Genomic DNA, 22153 nt, shown 5'->3' on the forward strand with positions numbered 1-22153 from the left:
GCCCTCGTCCCCCAGGGCACAAAGAGCTGGCTTTGCCTGTGGGCGTGAGAAGTCACCTTACCGCAATGTCACCCTCCTCCAGCCTCATGCCTGCCAGCGACGCTGAGAAGAGAGGAGCGGAGCCTCTGATTAGCTGGAGGTCACACAGAGCCACAAAGCAAACCACAGTCACCCCCAGATGGGAGCCAGCCCTGAACCTCCCGCCCCAAGCCACATGCTAGGGTAGAGGCGGGAGCAGGGTGAGTTGAGGGCTCAGGATGGCCCAAGGGGAGGTCCCAGGGGTCAAAGAGTGGAGTCCCTGAGGTCAGGGCCTCCGATCTGAGCTGGGAAGCCTCTTCCAAAAGGGTCCAAACGCCCCACCATCAGGTGCTCCCCAGAGTGCAGAGAAACAAGGGGGCCAAGTCAAGACACCAGAATACACATGGCAGAGAAAGACAGGGGTGAGGCAGGAGTGTAAAGGGGGCAGAAAGTAAAGGGCAGTGTCTGTCCCCCTGAGACATGAGGCCCAGAACAGCAATCCGCATCGGCCTGGCTCACTGATGCACTCTGGAACTGAAAGAAGTCTGGCATTGACTGGGGGCTCACTAAATGTCGAATGACTGACTGGGCGAGTGAAAGGAGAAACGTGGAAGGGACAGGTGGTCCTCCACCATCACTGCTGTGTGTGTCAGAGCCTTGGATCCAGGAACCCTACCTCGGAGAACTTAGCCTGTAGGGATGAGGGACAGGACAGGGTGTGCGCGTCAACACCATTTGCATTGCCCGAGCACTGGAAGCCCCACTGAGCTCCACCGCAAGGGACTGGGGAAAGCAATGTGGAGCAACTGTCCCTAGGCAACCGTTAACATGATGCTGCACAAAAATATTGCCTGGGTTAGTTAAAACAAAATATGTTTACTTATGAGCACAGAAAGAAAGGTGGAAGGATAGCCATCAAAATTCTAACTGTGGTTATCTCTGGGTTAAGAGATTATGGATGATTTTTACATCCTTCCTTTGGTTTGTCAGTATTTAACAATTTTTTTTTTCTGCAGTGAAGAGGTATCCCTTGTGAGTAAGAAAAAGAGCGTGAGCCTTGGTTAGTCTGCTTGCTTGTTGTTGTTGTTGTTTTAATGAAGGAGCAATTAATGCGTGACTTAACTCAAGGTCAAACTTAGGGAGAGACCGACTGAGGGCTACCTGCCTGGTATCACCAACATTCAGCTGGAAACGAGGTCCAAGAGGAAGGATTGGAAAGCTGCTTCTTTGTCATTCTTGCTCAGACATGCCCAGAAGCTCACTTTAGTGGTTAAAAAGGCCCATTCTTCCCCCTGACATTCTTCTAGTTGATAGAGGAGGTACAAGATACATTGCCTAATGAGACTCAGTGAAGTTATTTTCATTCTGAAAGTGTAGAACTTTCCTAAGTTGGTGCTCCTACACCAACCGTTCTTCTTTGAGGGAGGCTGGACCTCCCAGCTTTTAGGGCGGGTGGGAACTGGGGCCTGGGTGTCCCCTGGGAGCCTCGGGCACCAGAACCCACACACTGCAGGCTGGAGCCGCCTCTCAACCCAGGGGACAGAGCTTGGGGCTTCATGCCTTGCCACTGTGGAAATCCGGCCACTGTCCACCAGCCCCTGCCTCCCCTCCACTTTCGGACCAGGAACACTGGGATCCCTTCTCCAAAACCTGCTTTGATTGGTTCTGTGCTTTGCCAACAGGGTTCCACACGCCCGTCTCCAGAAATTGCTCAGGGATAGGAAAGGCCCTTGTCTGGCTCCTGGGGTTCCCTCCAGATGCCAGAGCCAAGCTGTCCCAGGAGGGAGGGGTCGCAGCCAGGACACTGATGCGGCCACAGGTGTGGTGGGGACGTGCTCACTGTGCCCTCAGCTCCAGAGCAGACAGGCCAGAAGCGGACCGAGGAACACCACGAGCGTTAGCATTATTCTCAGTGATAGCTGTAATAATAGTAGCGACTTCAGTGTTTTTCCTGACCACAAAAATACAGAGAGACACTGCAGAAAATACAGAATCTAATAATAACACTGATAATGTACCTATTGCCATTAAGGATGAATTTTAACAAGGACCACCCACGCTATTTCGAGGCATACAACGCTACTCCTAGACATATGCGTCTCTCTCTGTTTATTTATTTTGGATGCCCCTGTCCTGCTCGTCTACATAGCCAACAGGAGGAAAGTACAGAGAGGCTGGTGGGTGTTGAAATCAGGAGGAGCACTGAAGGCAGAAAACAACTGAAAAGAAATGTGTCTCAAAGGAGAGCAAAATAGAAGAAATAGAGAGCCACGCTCCCTGACCATAGAGAGAAGCAGGAGAGGCTCTAAGAAGGAAGTCAGCCTCCCTAGGACAGCAGACCCTGGCCCCACCCGGGCAGCAGCCCAGGTCCTCTGCCACGTACTTGACACTTCCTCAGAGCAGGAGCTGAGGATGCTGATTTGGAGTAGAGTTGCCAGAAAAAATGGAGGACGCTCAGTTAAATTTGAATTTCAGAGAGATATACTTTGGGCCATACTTACACTAAAAAATGATTTGTTATGTGAAATTCAAATACTGCACGGGATGCACTTATCATACTAATTATTCATCATTCCTCTGAAATTCAAGGCACACTGGGTGTCCTGTATCTATCTGTATTTGCATTTGCCTGGCAACCCTAATTTGGTGGCTCTTTAGGAAAAGGGCCGCAGGGGTGGGGCTGAGGGGCCGCAGTCTGATGGCACAGTGTGGCCACGTGGCCTTTCTTCAGAGACCTGATGACACTTCCCGGAGTGGCTGGGGGAGGGACAAGGTATTCGGATGAGGAATAATTCATACCCATAGATCAAATGACAGGAAGGAGACCCAAAACCATGTCCTAGAGGAAAGGCTGGAGGAACCGAGATGTTTAGCTTGAAACAGAAAAGGCAGTTAGGGAGGGGTGGGCATGACCGCCTGCCTTAACCGCTGATCATTCTCACCTGGGGGCGGGGGGACGGCAGCAGCCCTTAGTGGCTCCAGAGGGCAGAGTAAGAGCCAAGGTAGGGCAGGTACAAGGAGTCAGATTTCAGGCCAGCAGTGTGGCAGGCGGCCAGGGAGGAAGGGCCTGCCACAGAAGGGTTTCCAGAGGCTGGACTGGCATTCTCAAATGTCCAGCACGGACCAAGTCAGGCTACTTGGAGAGTGAAATCCTCCAAGGTACTCACCAGGGTTGTCCCCAGTGAAGGCCACCACTTTGCATCCTGGAGGAAATCCATAGCACTGGATGTAGTAGGAAGAAATGGCTCCCTGAGGAGGAAAAGCAAGCATGCCCTACTGAGGCAAATCTGACCTACTGTGCACAGCCCTCCAAGCCTCAGGTCACAAGAGTGCTTGAAGCTCCAGGTCACTGGGCCTGCACTCACATCAGTCCCTGTCCTAAACCAGGGATGTCCCTCCCGTTCACAAAAAGCCAGAGGAGCCCAGCACAGGCTTGGAACCACAAATATTAGGTCATCCCACTGCCTTGAACACCACTGGATTTTGAGAGGCAGCTAGAACAAACCAATCCCCAACTTGTACTTGTTTTGCAAGCTCCAAATTCTGAGATAGCATTAGTGGGAAATAAATAACAAGGGGAGGGCGCCTGGGTGGCTCAGTCGGTTAAGCATCTGCCTCCGGCTCAGGTCATGATCCCAGGGTCCTGGGATTGAGCCCCGCATCGGGCTCCCTGCTCAGCGGGGGGGGGGTCTGCTTCTCCCTCTATCCCTCCCCCCTGCTCATGATCTCTCTCTCTCATGCTCTCTCAAATAAATAAAAAAATTTAATAAAAAAATTTTTAAAAATAGGTAAAAGAGGACACACAGGAAGCAAATTCATGGAAGAAGATAATGCCCCACACCCTTGCTCTATCAGCCCAGCAATCTGATTAACCAAACATGTAAGTGCACAGGCCAACGTTCTAAAGAAAATAAACCAAAAATGGCAGTGTGGGGGAGGGAACACCCCTGGGGAAGCATGGCCCCCAGGGCTCCTCCCAGGGCAGCTGTGGGACCAGACAGCAGGGACCCCTCTGAACAGACCCATAGTCTTTAGAGAGCATAGCCGTAAAAGAAAAACACTGTTTTTCCCCTTTCCCTGCCTTTATCTCAGTTCCAAAAGTTTAAAACAAATGATGGGCCGTCCTGGTGTGTGGAAAGAAAATTTTGCTCCTTCCAGGAAAATTTCGGATTTACATCAGAATAAGCCTTCTCCTGGGAGAGAAATGTCTTGGCCCGGGTTGCCTCAAGAAACAGAGACTGAGTCAGGGTTTGTGTGCAGGTGGCTTATTTGGGGAAGTGATCCCAGGAAACAAGAGGGGAACTGGGGAGGAGGGAGAGCCCACCCAAAGGTTAAACTGTCAAGCTGGTCCTCGCTGTGGGCAATGTCCGAGGAGCTGTGTGTGAAGGATCTGGGGGCTGTCCACCTGGGGACGGGACGGGGAGCAGCTCTCCACAGGCTTCCACCGGTGAGGGGTGCCCCGTGGGGTGTTAACTTCCTGGACCTCCAGGTTTGCAGGGCGCAAACATGGAGTCACAGAAGCCGCGGGCAGAAAGTGAGAGAAATGAGATAGAGCTGGGGCAGGGTGCTGCCGGGTGACACCTGCGTGAAGCCACAGCTGCTGGCAAAAGAGGCGGCTTAGGAGGCTGCGAGCCGGGGCTGGAGAAGCGTCCGATCCCATATGTCCCAAATACTTGCCTGCAGGAAATGAGTAAGCTGTCTGGGCACTACCTGCAGAAGAAGGGATCATGGCAAACATGGATTCGGCTTGTTTTCCCCCGTCACGTGGGTACATATGTCACAAAGGAAAATACCCTTTTCAGAATCGGTTCTTTTCCGCTCCTCAAGCTGCTAGTCTGTGCACGGGCTCCCTCCTGGAGGCATGCGTTCCTGGCATAAGGCAAACAAAGCCTGCTGCCATGGACCAAACACTGCTCTCCAGCTCACACAAAACCAGAAGCCGTGCATGGAATACCAATCCCAAAGGCTTGGCCGTTTAGTTTCCTGTTTGCCCTTCCTTATTCTTTCTGCTGGGCTTCAGCGGGCCTGGGTCCTGAACTGTCCCTTGAACTCCCCTCCAAGGCTGGGGACACCCCTCCCTAAGCTCTGTGCATCGGAATTGATCTCCAAAAAGTGGCTGGGACTTGGAACGGGCAGCACGAGCGGGCCTCAGGGACCTCCTTCCTTCCTACCAGCTCTCAGAACCACCTAGAATTCTCTCTCTTCTCAATGTCTGGCATGTGCTCCCACCAAAGGGCCCCTAAGGGCAGGGCCCAGGTCTCCCTCTACTCCATCCTCCCCACAGAACAGCCACGAATGTAGTTAACTAGGGGACACCAGTGTCCATTCTGAATGGGGGTGCCATGCTATTTTGCCTCTTTTGCTATGGAGTTGAGTTCTTTATATATTTTGGATACTAACTCCTTGTCACATATATGATTTTTAAATATTTTCTCCCATTCCATAGGTTGCCTTTTTGTTTTATTGATGGTTTCCCTTGTTGTGCAGAAGCTTTTAAATTTGATGAGGCTCCATTTGTTGATTTTTGCTTTTCTTGCCTTTGCTTGTGGTGTCAAACCCCAAAAATCATCACCAACGCCTGTTTTCTTCTAGGAGTTTTATGGTTTCAGGTCTTACATTCAAGTCTTTAATCCATTTTCAGTTAATTTTTGCATATGGTGTAAGTTAGGGGTCCAATTTCATTCTTCTGCATGTGGCTGCCCTAAATGTTTTTAATATTACCCTTGGGACCAGGCACTATCTTAAACACTTTATCTGTTTTTACTCTTTTTAAAAAAATTTTTTAAAGGTTTTATTTTTAAGTAATCTCTACACCCAGTGTGGGGCTCAAACTCACAACCCCGAGATCAAGAGAAGCATGCTCTACCGACTGAGCTAGGCAGGCGCCCCTATCTTAAGCACTTTAAATGCGTCAACTCATTTCTTCTGCACAACGGCCTGATGACATAGAAAGTATCATTGTTCCCATGTTTCGGGAAAGATGGAAATGATGGGGAAACTGAGGCACAGATTAAAGTCACAGAGTCAGTGAGTGGCCGAGGCAGGGTTCCAGCCCAGATAACCTGGCCCCAGAGCCTGCACTCTCCCCAGCTCGTTCATATTTCTTTCTATTTTCTCCAGACTGCCTGCTTCAAGCTTCAGAGGTAGTTCCTAGCCCTAGAATGTCAACATTCTGTGCATTTTTTCCTAAAGTGTGCAATCACCCACCACTTATATTTTCCACTTTTCTTCCTGTTCTAATAAATTTCTAGTGGAATTTTCCAAGGTCCCCCTTACCGCACACCTCACCGCCACGAGGCAGTCATCCGTACGTGCACCTGAGCACCTGCTAAATGCAAGGCACCGATCCAGGCGTTTGGCTTTGATGTACGTCAAACCCTTCTCATACTAGCCTGACAATCCCGAGTGTGTATGCCTGTGTGTAAATAAATGAATGAGGGTGACTGTGTGTGTGTGTGTTCTGCACTGCTCGGCCCAGTAGCTGCCAGCTCTGAAACGAGCCGCGTCACCAGCAAGGGGACCTACCACCACGGAACACGACGGTACGGGTGCGCCAAGCTTCTCCTCTAAATGAGGCGCACACGCGCCAAGGCAAACCTGCGACCAGACTTTGTCCTGGATCTGCAACAAATTCATTCCAGAACCTAAGGAATGAAGGAAACAAGAAACAGAAACATCTCTGAAAAGGACCTGTTGTGGACATGCACCCAGCTGGCAGAAAGCCGACTGTCTCTTGCAGCAAACCCGGACCTGGAGCTCTTTCCCAACGGAATGGATACAGAGTGCCTGGCTCATTATGCAACTAGAGGGCCAGAGAACCAGAGGTCAGCAGGGCCCTCGGAAACACATGGCCCCACCACCTCCTCCAAATAGTCCTCACGTCAGCCTGGGAATCTGCAGTCCTAAGACCCGACACTACACTGACGAGGAACTGTTCTCCGCGTCCCCTGGGGTCCAAGGGGTCTGCTCAGAGGGTCCTGTGCCGATGTGGGTCAGCCCTCAGGCTTCCCCAATCACATCTAACTTTTAAAGAAATCACTGAGATCAGCTCACAAAGTGTGTCTGAAAACAATCTACATCTCCCAAGGCTTTCCTGAGGATGGCAAAGGGGAGAGAAGCCAGAGCACAGGAGGACGGCTCTCCTCTTCCTCCCCCACTGGGCCCAGGTGGAGGCAGCCGTCGGCCGGGATGCTGATGGCGTCACGCACCCAGGTGAGGAGGTGAGACGGCTGGGAATCAGGCGGTGACTTCTCAGGTGAGTGAGGAGAGCAGAGCGGAGGGCCTAGCCAAGGCTGTAGAACCCGAACTTTGGAATGCCCACAGGAGCGGGGCCATGACGTTTCCCAGCAGCACTTCACAGCCGCGGGGTGGACACGGGCTATTCCAGGCTTAGGGCTCTGCTGGCCTGACTTGTGTGGAGCTACCTGTGGGAGTCCTTTCTTCTCCAGATTGTGAGTGAAGCTGGGGGACCACCGCTTGGGCACCTTACTTTCTCTCCCTGAATGCTAGAATAATATGTGGCATACGACAGCACTCGGACAACTCCAGATGGATTCCCAGGAGGCTCTGAGCATTCCGAGACTCTTCTGAAGCCACGCAAATAGGTCCGGGCTCTCGCTCTGCACTCGGCTCCCCTCTGCACTTCACAGGCCTTCTAGCTTGGCCTCATGCAAAAGTGCCTTTGGCAGCCTCCTCCCAGCTCTCCTTCCTCACTGGCATCGCTTACATTAATTTTTGGCAAGGTGTTGACTCCAGAAACTCACCACTCCCTTGAGTTCTCCAAATGTGAATACAACTTCAAGAAACAACTCCTTGTGGGAGCCAGGCTCCAAGATGGCTCATGCTCATCGCCAAGCTCCGCTGTTCACACCTAATGAGGTCCCTGCCTTCCTGTACCTGGGTAGGTCTGTGCGACCAGTAGGGTGGGCCACAAGGGATGGCATATCACTTCCAAGGTTAAGGTGTAAAAGATTCTGCGGCCTCTGCTTGGCCACCCTCTCCTCTCATCCCTCACTCGGGGTGGGGGGGGGAATCCAGCTCCAGTATCATTGGTGTCCTATGGGACGCCCACATGGTGAGGGAGTGAGGCCTCTGGCTAAGAGGTCTGGGCCCTGGAAGTGGATCCTCCAGCCCCAGTCGAGCCTTTTGATGGCTGGTCCTGGTTGCCAGCTTGAATGCCACCTCATGAGAGCTCCTGAGCCAGCACCACCCAGCTCAGCTGCTCCCAGATTACAGACCTGAAGAAATTCTGTGAGATAATAAACACTTGTGGTTGGGGCGCCTGGGTGGCTCAGTCGGTTAAGCGTCTACCTTCGGCTCAGGTCATGATCTTAGGATCCTGGGAACAAGCCCCACATCAAGCTCCCTGCTCAGTGGGGAGTCTGCTTCTCCCTCTGCCCCTGCCCGCACTCATGCTCTCCCTCTCTCTCTCTCAAATATATAAATAAAATATTTAAAAACTAAAGTTCCTACTCTGCTAAGCAGTGCATTAGACAAAAAAAAATTAAACAGTTGTTGTCTTTAGCTGCTAAGCACTGGGGTCATTTGTTACACAGCAAAAGATAACTAATACACTCCCTTCATGGCAAAATATGAAAGGGCTAGAAGTCTGGCACCCACCCGGGGGGATGAGGCCCACACCACCCACACGCATGCATGTCCATACTGAACAGGCACACCCCCCAGGACTCTGAAGGCTTACCATCACTGTAGTCGATAGGGGCATAAGACCCAAGGAAGAGGGAAGCAGCAAAACTACTGACCAAAGAAATTCTCTGTGAAAGAGAGAAACACAGTGAGATAGGCCTCATTTCCATAAGCAACTGAATACTCTGGTACGCACCACCCGAGAAGAGTTTTAAACTGGGGAGGGAAGCGGAAACATTGAGTGAGATGCCCCAGTAATGGCGGTGACTGAGTATCCTGGATTCTAGAGCATTGGAGTATCTGGAATACCAAGAACTGAGTCCTTGGGAGAGCACCTACCTCACTCTGCAGTTTCTGACGGGCCAGAAAACTATCAAGTCCAACAAGGAGAAAAGAGCAACAAGGCCTAGGAAAAAGCCATGCTTAAGGAAGTGGCTTTTCCGCCCAGCATCCAGGGAGCGTGGTGCCTGATTTCCTTCCTCCATTTCTGTGGTCTTTATAGCTAGTCCCAAGGGAAATGGGATGTGTGGCCACAGGATTCAGAACCAACAAAGATACTCTCGGGGGTTCAGAATAAATATGAGTGAAAGTTGGCCCCTCAGAAGCACCAGAGCCCAGGCATGAGCTGGAGAAACGGATTTCAAATATCCCCCTGAGGTCCGTGCTTCCACATGGGACTCAGGGGCCCTTGGACCACAGCAGAGAATGCCAGCACCTCCTGTCCCCCCCCTCAGGCCACCTTTGTTCCATACACAGTGTGTGGAGAGGGTTTTTCATCTCTGCCCTTACCCACCCCGGCCCCGGAAATCTGCACGGCTAATGCCGCAGAGTAATCTGAAACCTTGAGTCGTCACGTAATAAATGGGATGTTGTTAACGCCCAAGATTAAAAAGACACTCTGGTTTAACATGCGCTGATCATTTTCTAATGATCCAGAGATGAAAATCACTAGCCAAGTTGTGGAGCTGCTTCCCAGGTGGCATTAAGAGCTGGCTTGCAGCACCTGTGGATGGAGGACCGAATCTGAGCTCCTGGGACACAGGCTCTGGCTGAAGGGCCACGGCTGGGGACACATGGGTCCAGCTTTCCCCATTTCCAAAGAAAACATCGAGCCCATGCCCATCAAGAGCCTGGTAGCCATCCTGCACTAACCATGCAGGAAACTGAGGGGACAGACACTAGCAGGCACCCGGACCAACGACTCAGGTGGCCCCAGGAAGACACCAATCCCCACAGCTCCCACCCTGCCCTTAACCTCTGCCCCTGACCTCCGCCCCACCTGGTCAGGAGAGGCCCTGACTTCTCTTTCCCACAATTCCATTCTCTCCCTTCTCTTTGGAAATGGCTTGCCAGTGAGAAAAAAGCAAACTGGATATATACCATTTCTAATGTCTGCTAATCGATGTTTTTGGCCAGTGCACATGAGATGTATTTATGCTAAAGGTAAGTATTATAAAAGAAATTCAACTGTGACTTAAATAGGAACGTTTCACCAACCTCTGTCTGTGAGTAGGCCTCGGGATTCTGCTGGTAAATCTTTGCAATTTGGTTTCCTGTAAAACGCTGGAAAAAGACTGCAAATTCTTAAAAACCCAACTCCTACATGCAATGATCATCTCTAGAACTTGAGGCTGGCGTAGCATGCTCTGTATATGAGTTTGTATCGTGAAAGCTTTACAAAGGCCTCAAATCTAGAAATGTCGGCTGAACACCCTTAGCGAATAAGCCTTGCTCCTCACCCGGCACAGTGACCGTGCAGGCCAAGGGCACCGGCGCAGAAGACGCAGGTCCGCTCCCCACCCCTCCCTGTTGTTTTTAAGGCCGGTGGCCCAAGAGGGGTCACATGACCCAAGCTGGGCCAATCGCAGCCAGCCCTGTAACGGTGGCCGAAGCCAGTGGGAAAGAGGCATTCTTTTTTTTTTTTTTTTTTTTAACTTTTCCAGGAGCTGCACTAAGGGCCTTGCATACATTGACTCCTTTCAGCTTCAAAATTGCCCGAAGTGTAAGTGCTATTTGTATCCCAGGTTAGAGGCTGACGTGGAGGTGACATCATGACCCCGCACAGAGCACAGCCAGGGTCACACCTCAGCTCCCCGCTGGGCAACGAGGAGGCGCATCCTTGCTCGTGGGCAGCAGAAGGAGGCAGGACAGCCTTGAGCAGAATCGGGGGCCAGAGTGCCCAATCCTGGCTCTGCAGGGTGACACCCACAGGGCCTCATGTGATCCCCACTGGGGCAGGTCACCAGCTGTGTCCTCCCAGACACCCAGGGACAAGGGACCAGAGCCAGCAACAGGACCCTCCTCCCGGGGCCAAACCCAGCCCCCAGCCCCAGCCCCCAGCCCCTGGCGGGCGCTGCGCACCTCATAGGCACGGGAGCCAGTGAGGCAGCTGAGAGCCTGGGCCCCGCCCACGGCGGCCTCCAGCCCGCGGCATTGGGCTGTGGTGCTGGAGTCCATCCACACCGGGCTGTCCCTGATGGAGAAACAGGCCTGGAAAGGAGGAACGAAGGCACAGGTTTGAATTCTGCCTGCTGACTCTGGGAGCCCCCTGGCTCTGGCGGTTCCACGGCCAATCACAGCAGGTGTGGGCACCTCCTCCCTGGACGTGACCTTGGAAGACCCGGGGGCAAGCCCTTCCAGCCCAAACCTCGGCCTGGCCCAGTGGCGTCTCTCCCCAGAAAGCTCAAGGGAGAAGGTTCTGATGAGGACACCTGAGCACCACGGGCAACACTGGGGATGAGCTGGGGAGGGCTAGAACTGCAGCAAAGTGCAGTTTCCCAGGGGCCTTTACAGCCCGGAACCATGGAGAAGACAGAGCCTGCCTTCCCAGCACCACCAGGAGACATCATGCCCCAAGGGGAGATCTCTGAGGGGGAAACTAGCCAGAGCCACGCCTGGCAGGAAGGGACCCGTGAGGAGGGCTATGCACCCGATCCTCTGTCCAGACACCAGCTATTTCCACCTGGAGGCAGGGCAGACCATGTTCACCACACTACGGCCAAGCCAAGTTCTTATGCCCTTGACAATGCACAAAAGCCCCAGACTTCCAGGCCCACAAAGGCTTGGGCCCTTCTCCCCTCGGTTACCTGTAGCTGCTTATGTAACAGGAGGTCTGGTGACAGGCTTGTCAGCACCCGGCTGGCCCCAGCCTTCCAGTATACACTTCCATGTTGCTGTCAAGGCAAAACCCAAGCACACGTTCACACGGCCACACACTGGGATCACCTCCCAGAGACAGAGAAAGACTCCAGACCACACCCCAAAGAACTGGCTCCAAGCCTGCCCCTGCCATTTTTTACTCACAGAACTCATCCCCTTTCTGAGACTTGGTTTTCACCTCTAGAAAATGAGAACTCTGCCCTGTCCACCTCAAAACTTATAGGAAGGGTCCAAGAAAGAATTAGTGGTTTGGATTTTGGTATCCTTATAAAATTGTATTTAAATATATTGCTCATATTACCTGAAATTCATTCCTTTATTCAGTTACCCATTCATTCATTCAACAAACATTTCCTGAGCACTTAGATCGTGCCAGGTGAGGGGACAGATGAATAGAATAGTACTGTCCCTGTTCTCTACGATATTGTCTTTGAGTCAGGGAGAAAGACACAAACACACAATTACAAAACCCTATGGATGTGCAGTGGCAGGGCAGTGGGGACACAGAGGAGGGGCATCGAACGAGCTGGTAGAAAGGACATTATTAGCAGGGAAGGAGCTGGAGTTGAGTGTGTGGGTGCTCCACGCAGAGAGCAAGCACAGCTGAGAGAGCCTGGCAGGTGTGGAGAGTGGTGGTATTCCACACAGTGGGCTGAGTCTCCGGCGGGAGGGCGGCGGTGAGGGCTGGAGGGGGAGGTGGCATCCTGAGCACCAGGGCCTGGACATACATGCTCAGGAGGTGGGGGCTTATCTTGGAGGTGTGGGAACTCTGGATTAGCAGGGGAGTGACATGGCCAGGGCTGAATGTATGAAAGGGTTTGGGGGAGTCACAGAGAAGGTATGTGGGAGGCAGGGAGGCCCAAGCAGAGGACCAGAGAAAAATCATAGATATTCAGCCTGGGGCAAAAGAGGAGGATTGGAGAAGAGGTGGTAGATTTAAGAGTCATGTAACAAATCAACAGGGCATGGGGACCCCTTGGACGTGGGTTCGAGGATGACAGGTTGTGGCCCTGGGGAAAGATGGAGCACTCAGTCTAGCACATGATAAGCTGGAGGTGTTCTTGGGACACCTGGCCATGGGGTTGGGGGATGCCCAGGAGGGAGAGGGTATCCCAGCCTGGGGTTCAGATGAGAGAGGTGGACGAGATCCCCCAGGGAATCTGTTTCTGTTTAACAAGGACAGGAGCGTTAAATTCCTGTTAGGTTGGAGGGTAGGGGAGAAGAGGTGGCTTCAGAAAAATTAGTTAGCGCTCTCTAACGAGGATGTGAAAGCAGGCTAATCCACCATGGAGTGAAGTGATTCAGATGGTAAGATTCAACTTGGGTCCTGACTCCTCCTCCAGGCAGCTGTGTGACCTTGGGTAAGTGACATCACCCCTCTGTGCCTCAGTGTCCCCATGTAAATGGCAATGATATTAAAGGCAGTAGCTAAAACTTAAATGAAGTTTTTATGCACTATGTATTTAACATTCACATCGACCCTAAGGCAGATGAGGGCACAGAGTCACCAGAAAGTTCGATGACACTGCTTTTAAATGGCAGGCCTGGGGACAGAGCCAGGCAGCAGACCCAGAGCTCCCATGCTAACCACACCCCGACACCACCTCATAAAATCATTGTAACCATTAGGTTAAATAGTATACCTAAGAGGCACCGGGGTGGCTCAGTTGATTAAGCAGCGAACTCTTGGTTTTGGCTCAGGTTGTGATCTCAAGGGTTGTGAGCCCTGTGTCGAGCTCCGCACAGGGCGCTGAGTCTGCTTGAGATTCTCTCTCCCTCTCCCTCTCCCTCCGCCCCTTCCCCTGTTCACACACACTATCTCTCTCTCTCTTTCTAAAAAGAAAAAAAACAGTATACATAAAACGCTCGGCACTGCACCTGGCCCGTACTAAGTGCTCAGTCAGTGTGTTTTGTTATTATTTTTACTAATAGTGCTACTACTAAAACTGCTATCATTAGGAGTATAATTTCTGACTTTGCCTCTACTTCCTGGAAACAGAACAGCAATGCTAGTGCTCCCAGACAGCCATCATAAATGCACGTCAAATGCTTCCTCCACCCCGTTAGAGGACCTCTCTCTGGTTCTTCCTCACCCAGCGTCCTGTTCTGTATAATGCTTCACAGTCCCAGCCGCCTCAGATCCTTCAGCAAGGAGGCAAGCTCTACATCCTCAAGGTAGAAGAGTGGCAGGGGTCTTTACCAACGACAGAAAGCATACAGCGGCTCTCAGGAAGCAGCATTTCCTCCAGGGGAGCCCCGCACCCCTGCCCGACGGCTGCCCCGCCCGCTGCACGGAGGCTGCCACAGACAAACCTGGCCCGCCCCAGACAGGGCGAGGACTTGAGAGAAGTCGAAGCCCGAAGCCTTCATCCTCTCCAAGATGATATCCAGAGCCTGAGAAGACAAACGGAGCCCACCGTGACTCTCTGGAACCACTGAGTCATGCAAACCCACAGGCCTCAGCACTAGAACCCAAGTGCTTGCCATTACCCTGGAGATGCGAAAGAGCTGATGGCTTGGGATAGATAAGCCCTGGAATAATTAATTAAAGTAGGCACCCATCAAATAAAAAGGTGAACCCTGGTAAAAATAGCTTAAATAGATGGAATCAGAAACCACTGGTCCCTCAAATTCTGCTTCTCCAATTTGTGACTTCCAAGCACTCAGGAAGAACAAAAACAAGGTGGATCAAATTGTGGTTTCTTTTATTTGCATTTTCAACCCACTGGACTAGTGGTGTGACTTCACTGCAACAGAGAGGTGAAGAGCAAAGTAGACAGCCCCCATCAGAGAGGGGCCCAGGCCTAGACTCCGTGTATCCAGGAGCACCAGGCTGGAAGGAGTAGATAGAGATGGTGGCCATTTGTCCCAATCCCCATTCTACCCTCCACCATCTGGGTGTAATCTTTCTTGCAAGACCCCAGGTGTGGGATAAATGGAGCTGCCTGCCCAGAGCTCCCCTAAGATTTCAGGGCAGGAATCAGAGAGTCACCCCAGGCTGCTGGAGCTTTGACCTGACACCACCATCCCCACCCTCTGCTGGGAGGGCTCCTCTCGAAGCCCTGGCTATGGCTGCCAACTCGGCCCTCCTGGCGAAACCTTGAGCAGGGAGTGGGGCATGGCTGGAGGGGAGACTGGCAAAGCTAGAACAGGCCCAATCCTGGGGGGCTGCTCATAATTAGAAATCATGTGGCCCCACCCCCAAGTCTGACTCTCTATCCATTGCTCATCACTCCAAGTTAAGGCCCCAAACTATCGAAAGCCCTGACATTATCACTGGGACTTCTAGACACTGACTCTTGCCTGTCACCCCCACTGCCCCTTGGTCTGGCTAGCCCTAGGAAGTCCATTCTCACTGGCCTGTCCGGTGGAAAGCTGTGCTTTACCCCAGTCCTCCAGTATGAGTCAGGGTCAAGTTGATTAAAAAAAAAAAATTTTTTTTTTTTAAATTACACTAGTTATCTTAACAGAAAGAATTTAGGAGAGGGAATTACTTAACCAGGTATTGGAGGACTGAACCAGCTTTAGCAGACGCACTGAGCACTGCCTTTGGCTGGCTTCCAGTTTCAGTGTCTCGGGACCCCCGAGGCAGACTCAGCCCTATCATGCTGGTCTGTACTGGCCATGCCCCTGGTCCCGCGGCTCCATGGGTCACCCATGTTTGGCAACAGGCATCTTCCTTTCTTGTTGGTCCTGAGCAGGCAGGCCTGGCTTGGAGTCCACCTGAGCCTGAACACTAAGACGCCAGTGCTGTGTCTGGATCTCAGGGTACAAGGGTGGCCAGAGGGCCTCCTGCAGAGTGTTTGGCAAAGTTTTGGGAAAAGCGGTATTCTGAAGATGGCTACTTCCTGGCAGGGCCTGCAAGTGCTCTAGCAACAGACCTGCAAGCCCTCTCAGGCTCAGGAGTACTGACACCAGCCGAGGATTCGTCTAGCCTGAGGAGCCAGGCTGACTCCGTTTCCCAATGAGGACCTGGTCTCAACAGAGGGTCAGGGATCCCTGTGCTTACCTGGACCCACATCAGGACGGGAGAGGTCACTGTCAGCCCGTCTTCGTGAACATGAACTCCACCCTGAGTCCTACAAGGAGAACAAGACAGAGTGCTGGACAGGGCCTTGGGCGGGGGCCCGGTGGGGACAGACCCTGGATCCCTCCAATGGAAAGAGAAATGCCCCTTCCCCAACATCGGTGGGAACTCTAAACTGAACAAGACTGAACAGTGCTGGCAAGATGGAAAGAGAAGTCCTGGAAATTGCTCAGGGGTGACAATTCTCAGAAAACACCAGCAAAAACAAGCCTTCTAACTATGAGGGGCCTGCCCTGGAAGGCAGGCATGGTGTCACTTGGCGCTGTGGCCATGAGGGAACTAGGGGGTGCAGGGTTGGATTAAAGCCCTCCCAAACCCACTGGGTTTGGAGAGGTAGAAGGGATGCACTACAAAGAGGTGCTGCATCTGCAGGAAAAGTTCTTGGCTATCAGACCAGGGAGTCCTTGGATTGCAAGCCTGGAAAGTTGCCTGGACCGCTCTCCCTACCCTCATCCCCCCTATAAGGCCCTCGTGTAAATAACTGATTTGACAAAATCCAACCCTTTCAATGATGAGTTTATCTTTATTTTTAAAGATTTTATTTATTTACATGAGAAAGAGAGAGAGCACAGAGGGAGAGGGAGAAGCAGAACCCCTGCTGAGCAAGGAGCCCGCCGGGCTCCATCCCAGGACCCTGAGATCATGACCTGAGCCAAAGGCAGATGCTTAACCGATTGAACCACCCAGGTACTCCTCAATGATGAGTTTAAAACAACAATAGCAACAACAACAACGGGGCGCCTGACTCCAGAGTCAACTCAGGTGTCTCTAAGCAGGTGAAATGTATAAATCGTGGTGTGTGTGTGTGTGTGTGTGATGGAGTACTACATGATAATAATAATAAAAAAGTGAACTATTGATACACACACCAACAGAGATGAATCTCCAATGACCATGCTGAATGAAGGAAGCCAGGCACAAAAGAGTCCATATTACATGATGCTATGTATATAACATGCTAGAAAGTGCAAATCCACCTGTTGTGAAAAAGCAGGTCAGTGGTTTCCCAAGTCCAGCGGGAAGGAAAGGATGGAATGCAAAGGGGCACAAAGAATCTTTTGGGAGCGATGTAGACAGTCTGTATCTTAATTTTGGTGGTACTTTCCCAGCTACAGGTCTGCCTCTATCAAGATGCACTGAATTGTATATTTTAATGGATGTCCTTTTTTTATACACAAATGATACTCAATAATAATGACATTTTTAAAAAGATACTATTAGGAAAAAAGTGAAAAAGAGCAGCAAACTTTCCCATAGACAATAAAAACCATCAGAAAAAAAATGTTGCCTTTACAAAACACATGATAATTGCAACCAAACAGTCCACATGTATTTAGCAACTTAAAATGGGCAATTCCTGCTAGGAGGGAAGACCAGCACTCCCCACACCTGCCAAAGCACCAGGCCCAAATGGTTTCACAAAACAGTGCTCTGAAACCTTTAAAAAACAAGTATTTCTAATATTATTTACCTTGGAATTTTCCAATTCTTTTTATGAAAAAAAAAATAAAATCAACACCAAAACCTAACAAATACTGTACCAAAGTACAAGCAACAGAAGAAAAAATTGATTAAATAGACAACCAAAATTTAAAACTTTTGTTTCAAAGGACCATCAAGAAAGTGAGAAGACGGTTCTTTTTCGCAACAGGTTTGCCGCCAGAACACAGGTGTCGTGAAAACCACCGCTCAACCTAAACCAAAATGGGAAAGGAAAAGACTCACATCAACATCGTCGTCATTGGACACGTAGATTCGGGCAAGTCTACCACTACTGGTCATCTGATCTACAAATGTGGTGGGATCGACAAAAGAACTATCGAAAAATTTGAGAAGGAGGCTGCTGAGATGGGAAAGGGCTCCTTCAAGTATGCCTGGGTCTTGGATAAACTGAAAGCTGAACGTGAACGTGGTATCACCATTGATATCTCCCTGTGGAAATTCAAGACCAGCAAGTATTATGTGACCATCATTGATGCCCCAGGACACAGAGACTTTATCAAAAACATGATTACAGGCACATCTCAGGCTGACTGTGCTGTCCTGATTGTTGCTGCTGGTGTCGGTGAATTTGAAGCCGGTATCTCCAAGAATGGGCAGACCCATGAGCATGCCCTTCTGGCTTACACCCTGGGTGTAAAACAACTAATTGTTGGTGTTAACAAGATGGATTCCACTGAGCCACCCTACAGCCAGAAGAGATACGAGGAAATCGTTAAGGAAGTCAGCACCTACATTAAGAAAATTGGCTACAACCCCGACACAGTAGCATTTGTGCCAATTTCTGGTTGGAACGGTGACAACATGCTGGAGCCAAGTGCTAACATGCCTTGGTTCAAGGGATGGAAAGTCACCCGTAAAGATGGGAATGCCAGTGGAACCACACTGCTTGAAGCTCTGGATTGCATTCTGCCACCAACTCGTCCAACTGACAAGCCCTTGCGTCTGCCTCTCCAGGACGTCTACAAAATTGGTGGTATTGTTACTGTCCCTGTGGGCCGAGTCGAGACTGGTGTTCTTAAACCTGGCATGGTGGTCACCTTTGCTCCAGTCAATGTTACAACTGAAGTAAAGTCTGTTGAAATGCACCATGAAGCTTTGAGTGAGGCTCTTCCTGGGGACAATGTGGGCTTCAATGTGAAGAACGTATCTGTCAAAGATGTTCGTCGTGGCAATGTGGCTGGTGACAGCAAAAATGACCCACCAATGGAAGCAGCTGGCTTCACAGCTCAGGTGATTATCCTGAACCATCCAGGCCAAATCAGTGCTGGATATGCACCTGTGCTGGATTGTCACACAGCTCACATTGCTTGCAAGTTTGCTGAGCTGAAGGAGAAGATAGATCGTCGTTCTGGAAAAAAGCTGGAAGATGGTCCCAAGTTCTTGAAATCTGGTGATGCTGCCATTGTTGATATGGTTCCTGGCAAGCCTATGTGTGTTGAGAGCTTCTCTGACTATCCTCCTCTGGGCCGTTTTGCTGTTCGTGACATGAGACAGACGGTTGCTGTGGGTGTCATCAAAGGGTGGACAAGAAAGCAGCTGGAGCTGGCAAGGTCACCAAGTCTGCCCAGAAAGCTCAGAAGGCTAAATGAATATTATCCCCAATACCTGCCACCCCAGTCTTAATCAGTGGTGGAAGAACGGTCTCAGAACTGTTTGTGTCAATTGGCCATTTAAGTTTAATAGTAAAAGACTGGTTAATGATAACAATGCATAGTAAAACCTTCAGAAGGAAAGGAGAATGTTTTGTGGACCATTTGTTTTTTTGTGTGTGTGTGTGGCAGTTTTAAGTTATTAGTTTTTAAAATCAGTACTTTTTAATGGAAACAACTTGACCAAAAATCTGTCACAGAATTTTGAGACCCATTAAAACAAAAATTTAATGAGAAAAAAAAAAAAAAAAAGTGAGAAGACAACCACAGAAACGGGAAAAAAGTTTTGAAATCATATGTCTGATAAGAGACTTGTATCCAGACTATCTAAAGAACTTTTACAACTCAGTAATAAAAAGACAACGCAGTTGAAAAATGGGCAAAGGATCCAAGTGGACATTTCTCCAAAGAAGATACACAAACGGCCAAACATACTCAACATCGTTGGTCATTAGAAAGATGCAAATCAACACCACAACGAGCAACTACCATTTCATGCCCACTAACACGGCTATAATCTATAATCAGAAGAATAGTAAAAAACAAATGTTGGCAAAAACATGGAAGAATTGCAACCCTCCTATACCACTCGTGGGAGTATAAAATGGTGCCGTTGCTTTGGAAAAGTCTCTCAGTTCCTCCAAATGTTGAACATAGAGTTACCATAGGACCCATTCATTCCACTCCTAGGTATACCCCCAGTGGAAATGAGAACACATGGCCACACAAAAACTTGTACACTAGATTAGTCAGCTTGGGCTGCCATAACCACAGATGAAGTGGTTTAAACAACAGGCATTTATCTGGTCACAGTTCTGGAGGCAAGAAGCCCATGATCAAGGTGCTGGCAAATTTGGTTTCTGGTGAAAGCATTCTTCCTACGTGCAGACGGCTACCTTGGCTACCTTCTTACCGTGTCCTCGCATGGCCCTTTCCTCTGTGCATACTCGGGCGGGGGGGGGGGGGGGGGGGGAGGGGGGGAGAGGGAGAGGGAGGGAGGGAGGGAGGGAGAGAGAGAGAGAGAGAGAGAGAGAGAGATCGTCCTCTTAGAAGGACACCAGTCCTATTGGATTAGAGCCCCACCCTTAGGACCTCATTTAACCTTAATTACTTCCCTAAAGGCTCTATCTCCAAATACAGCCACATTGGAGGTTAGGGCTTCAACATGCTTTTTCAGGGGGCGGGAGAAGGACACAATTTAGTCTATAACATCCATGAATGTTCATAGCAGGATTATTCATAATAGCCAAAGAGTGGGATATCTGGCAACTGATGTATGGATAAACAAAATGTGGTAATATCCATACAATGGAACATTACTGAGTATATTATAGAAAGGAATGAAGTACTGATAGCATACAACATAAACTTGGGAAACGTTATGATAAGTGAAAGACACTTGCCAAAAATGACCACATAGTGCATACATTCATTTATAAGAAATGTTCAGAATAGGCAAATCCATCGAGACTGTGGTTGCCAGGGTTGGAGGAGGGGCATAGGGCGTGTACTGCTAGTGGGTACGGGGTTTCTTTTTGAGGAGATGAAAATGTTCTAAAATTAAATAGTGGAGATTGTGACACAGTTCTATGAGTATATTAAAAACCACTGAACTGTACATTTTAAAAGAGTTAATTTTTTGGTACATGAATTCTATCTCAATAGAGCTTTTAAAAAAAAAAGATATGATGGGGGGGATGACCCTGTATTAGTTAATTTCCATGGCTTGACACAGTTGAAGGTTAGTTCTCACATAAAGCATCATCAGTGGTGTGCTGGGGACCAGGAATGCGGGGGGCGGGGGGGGGAGCTCTGTTCCCTGCAGTTATTCAGGGACCCAGGAGGACGGGGGCTCTTCTCATCTTCCAAGTGGTTTCCAAGGCTGCCCTGGACACTCACATCCAGCCACAGGACCCAGGAAGACACAGGGCAGAGGATCACAGTGGGGGTCGTATGGTCTCGTAGAGAGGCCTGTTCACTTTCTCTCATGTTCTGCTGGTTAGGACTCAAGTCACACGGCTGAACAAAACTGCAAGGAAGGCAGGAGTATGCCCAGGAGGAGAAGGAAAGAAGTCTGGTAGATCACTGGTTAATTGCTACAAAAGTCCCCATTTACATTAGTAAAAAGATACAACAGTCAGAAAGAAGTTTAAAATGAATTATAGGTACCAGGTGGTTTTGCCCTGGTAGTGACCTGAAACTACTAAGCTTATTTAGCTCACAATTCTGTGGGTCACTGGGCTGAGCTCAGCCGGGCTCCCTCTGTGTGTCGGCTAACAGTAGCTAGAGGGCCAGGGGGCTCTGCCTCTGGGGCCAGCCGCTGCTTCTCTTAGCTGGGGATACAGGGCTAACTTGGCCACGTGTCTCTCATTCTCCAGCAGGCTGGCCTGAGTTCGGTCACGTGGTGGCTGGGCAGGGTTCCAAGAATGAGAGCAGAAGTCAGCAAGGCCTTCTTGAGGCTTAGGTCTAGAACAGCACAATGTTATTTCCCTCACGTTCTACTGGTTAAAATCCAGAGGTCAGGAAATAACTCCCATCTCTTGACTGAAGGAGCTACAAAGTCACACTGCAAAGGGCCTGGGTGTAGGGAGGGGTGGGGAAGAATGGTCCTTTCTGCAATATATCCCAATGTGCACGATCCATATGTCAAACATATCAAAACCCATGTGAAGTATTCAAAAGAAGCCTTGAGGGACGCCTGGGTGGCTCAGTCGTTAAGTATCTGCCTTCGGCTCAGGTCATGATCCCAGGGTCCTGGGATTGAGCCCCACATCGGGCTCCCTGCTCAGTGGGGAGCCTGCTTCTCTTTCCCTCTGCCTGTGCTCTCTCTCTCTCTGACAAATAAATAAATAAAATCTTTAAAAAAAAAAAAAAAGAAGCCTTGAACAAACGGAAAGACAAAACATACGCCTTGATAGGAAAACTCAATCTCATAAAGTTGCCAATTCTCTGCAAGTTAATTTATAAATGTAATATGATCTCAAAAAAAATATTAACAATTTCGCTTTCTGGAACCTTAAAAGCTGATTCTAAAGTACATATCAAAAAAGAACAAGAACGTCCACGGACACTGTAGAAGAGTCAGAGGGGA

The 22153-nt window shown here is 50.0% G+C and overlaps 1 protein-coding gene and 1 pseudogene across 3 annotated transcripts in view; one reads left to right on the top strand and one right to left on the bottom strand.

Moving 5' to 3' along the window:
* XYLB (xylulokinase) overlaps nt 1-22153 on the bottom strand; it is a 53781-nt gene that overhangs the window by 23880 nt on the left and 7748 nt on the right. For all 3 annotated transcript variants that reach the window (XM_036094250.2, XM_036094252.2, XM_036094251.2), the window contains exons 3-11: nt 15833-15902; nt 14137-14217; nt 11751-11837; nt 11026-11154; nt 10162-10227; nt 8720-8792; nt 6544-6662; nt 3186-3267; nt 62-102 (exon numbers count right to left, since the gene is read on the bottom strand). In XM_036094250.2, the coding sequence (XP_035950143.1) occupies nt 62-102; nt 3186-3267; nt 6544-6662; nt 8720-8792; nt 10162-10227; nt 11026-11154; nt 11751-11837; nt 14137-14217; nt 15833-15902 (748 nt within the window). The remainder of the gene's footprint in view (nt 1-61; nt 103-3185; nt 3268-6543; nt 6663-8719; nt 8793-10161; nt 10228-11025; nt 11155-11750; nt 11838-14136; nt 14218-15832; nt 15903-22153) is intronic.
* LOC118536959 (elongation factor 1-alpha 1 pseudogene) lies at nt 17543-19120 on the top strand (annotated as a pseudogene).

The sequence above is a fragment of the Halichoerus grypus genome, chromosome 1, assembly GCF_964656455.1.
Source record: "Halichoerus grypus chromosome 1, mHalGry1.hap1.1, whole genome shotgun sequence".
Lineage (NCBI taxonomy): Eukaryota > Metazoa > Chordata > Mammalia > Carnivora > Phocidae > Halichoerus > Halichoerus grypus.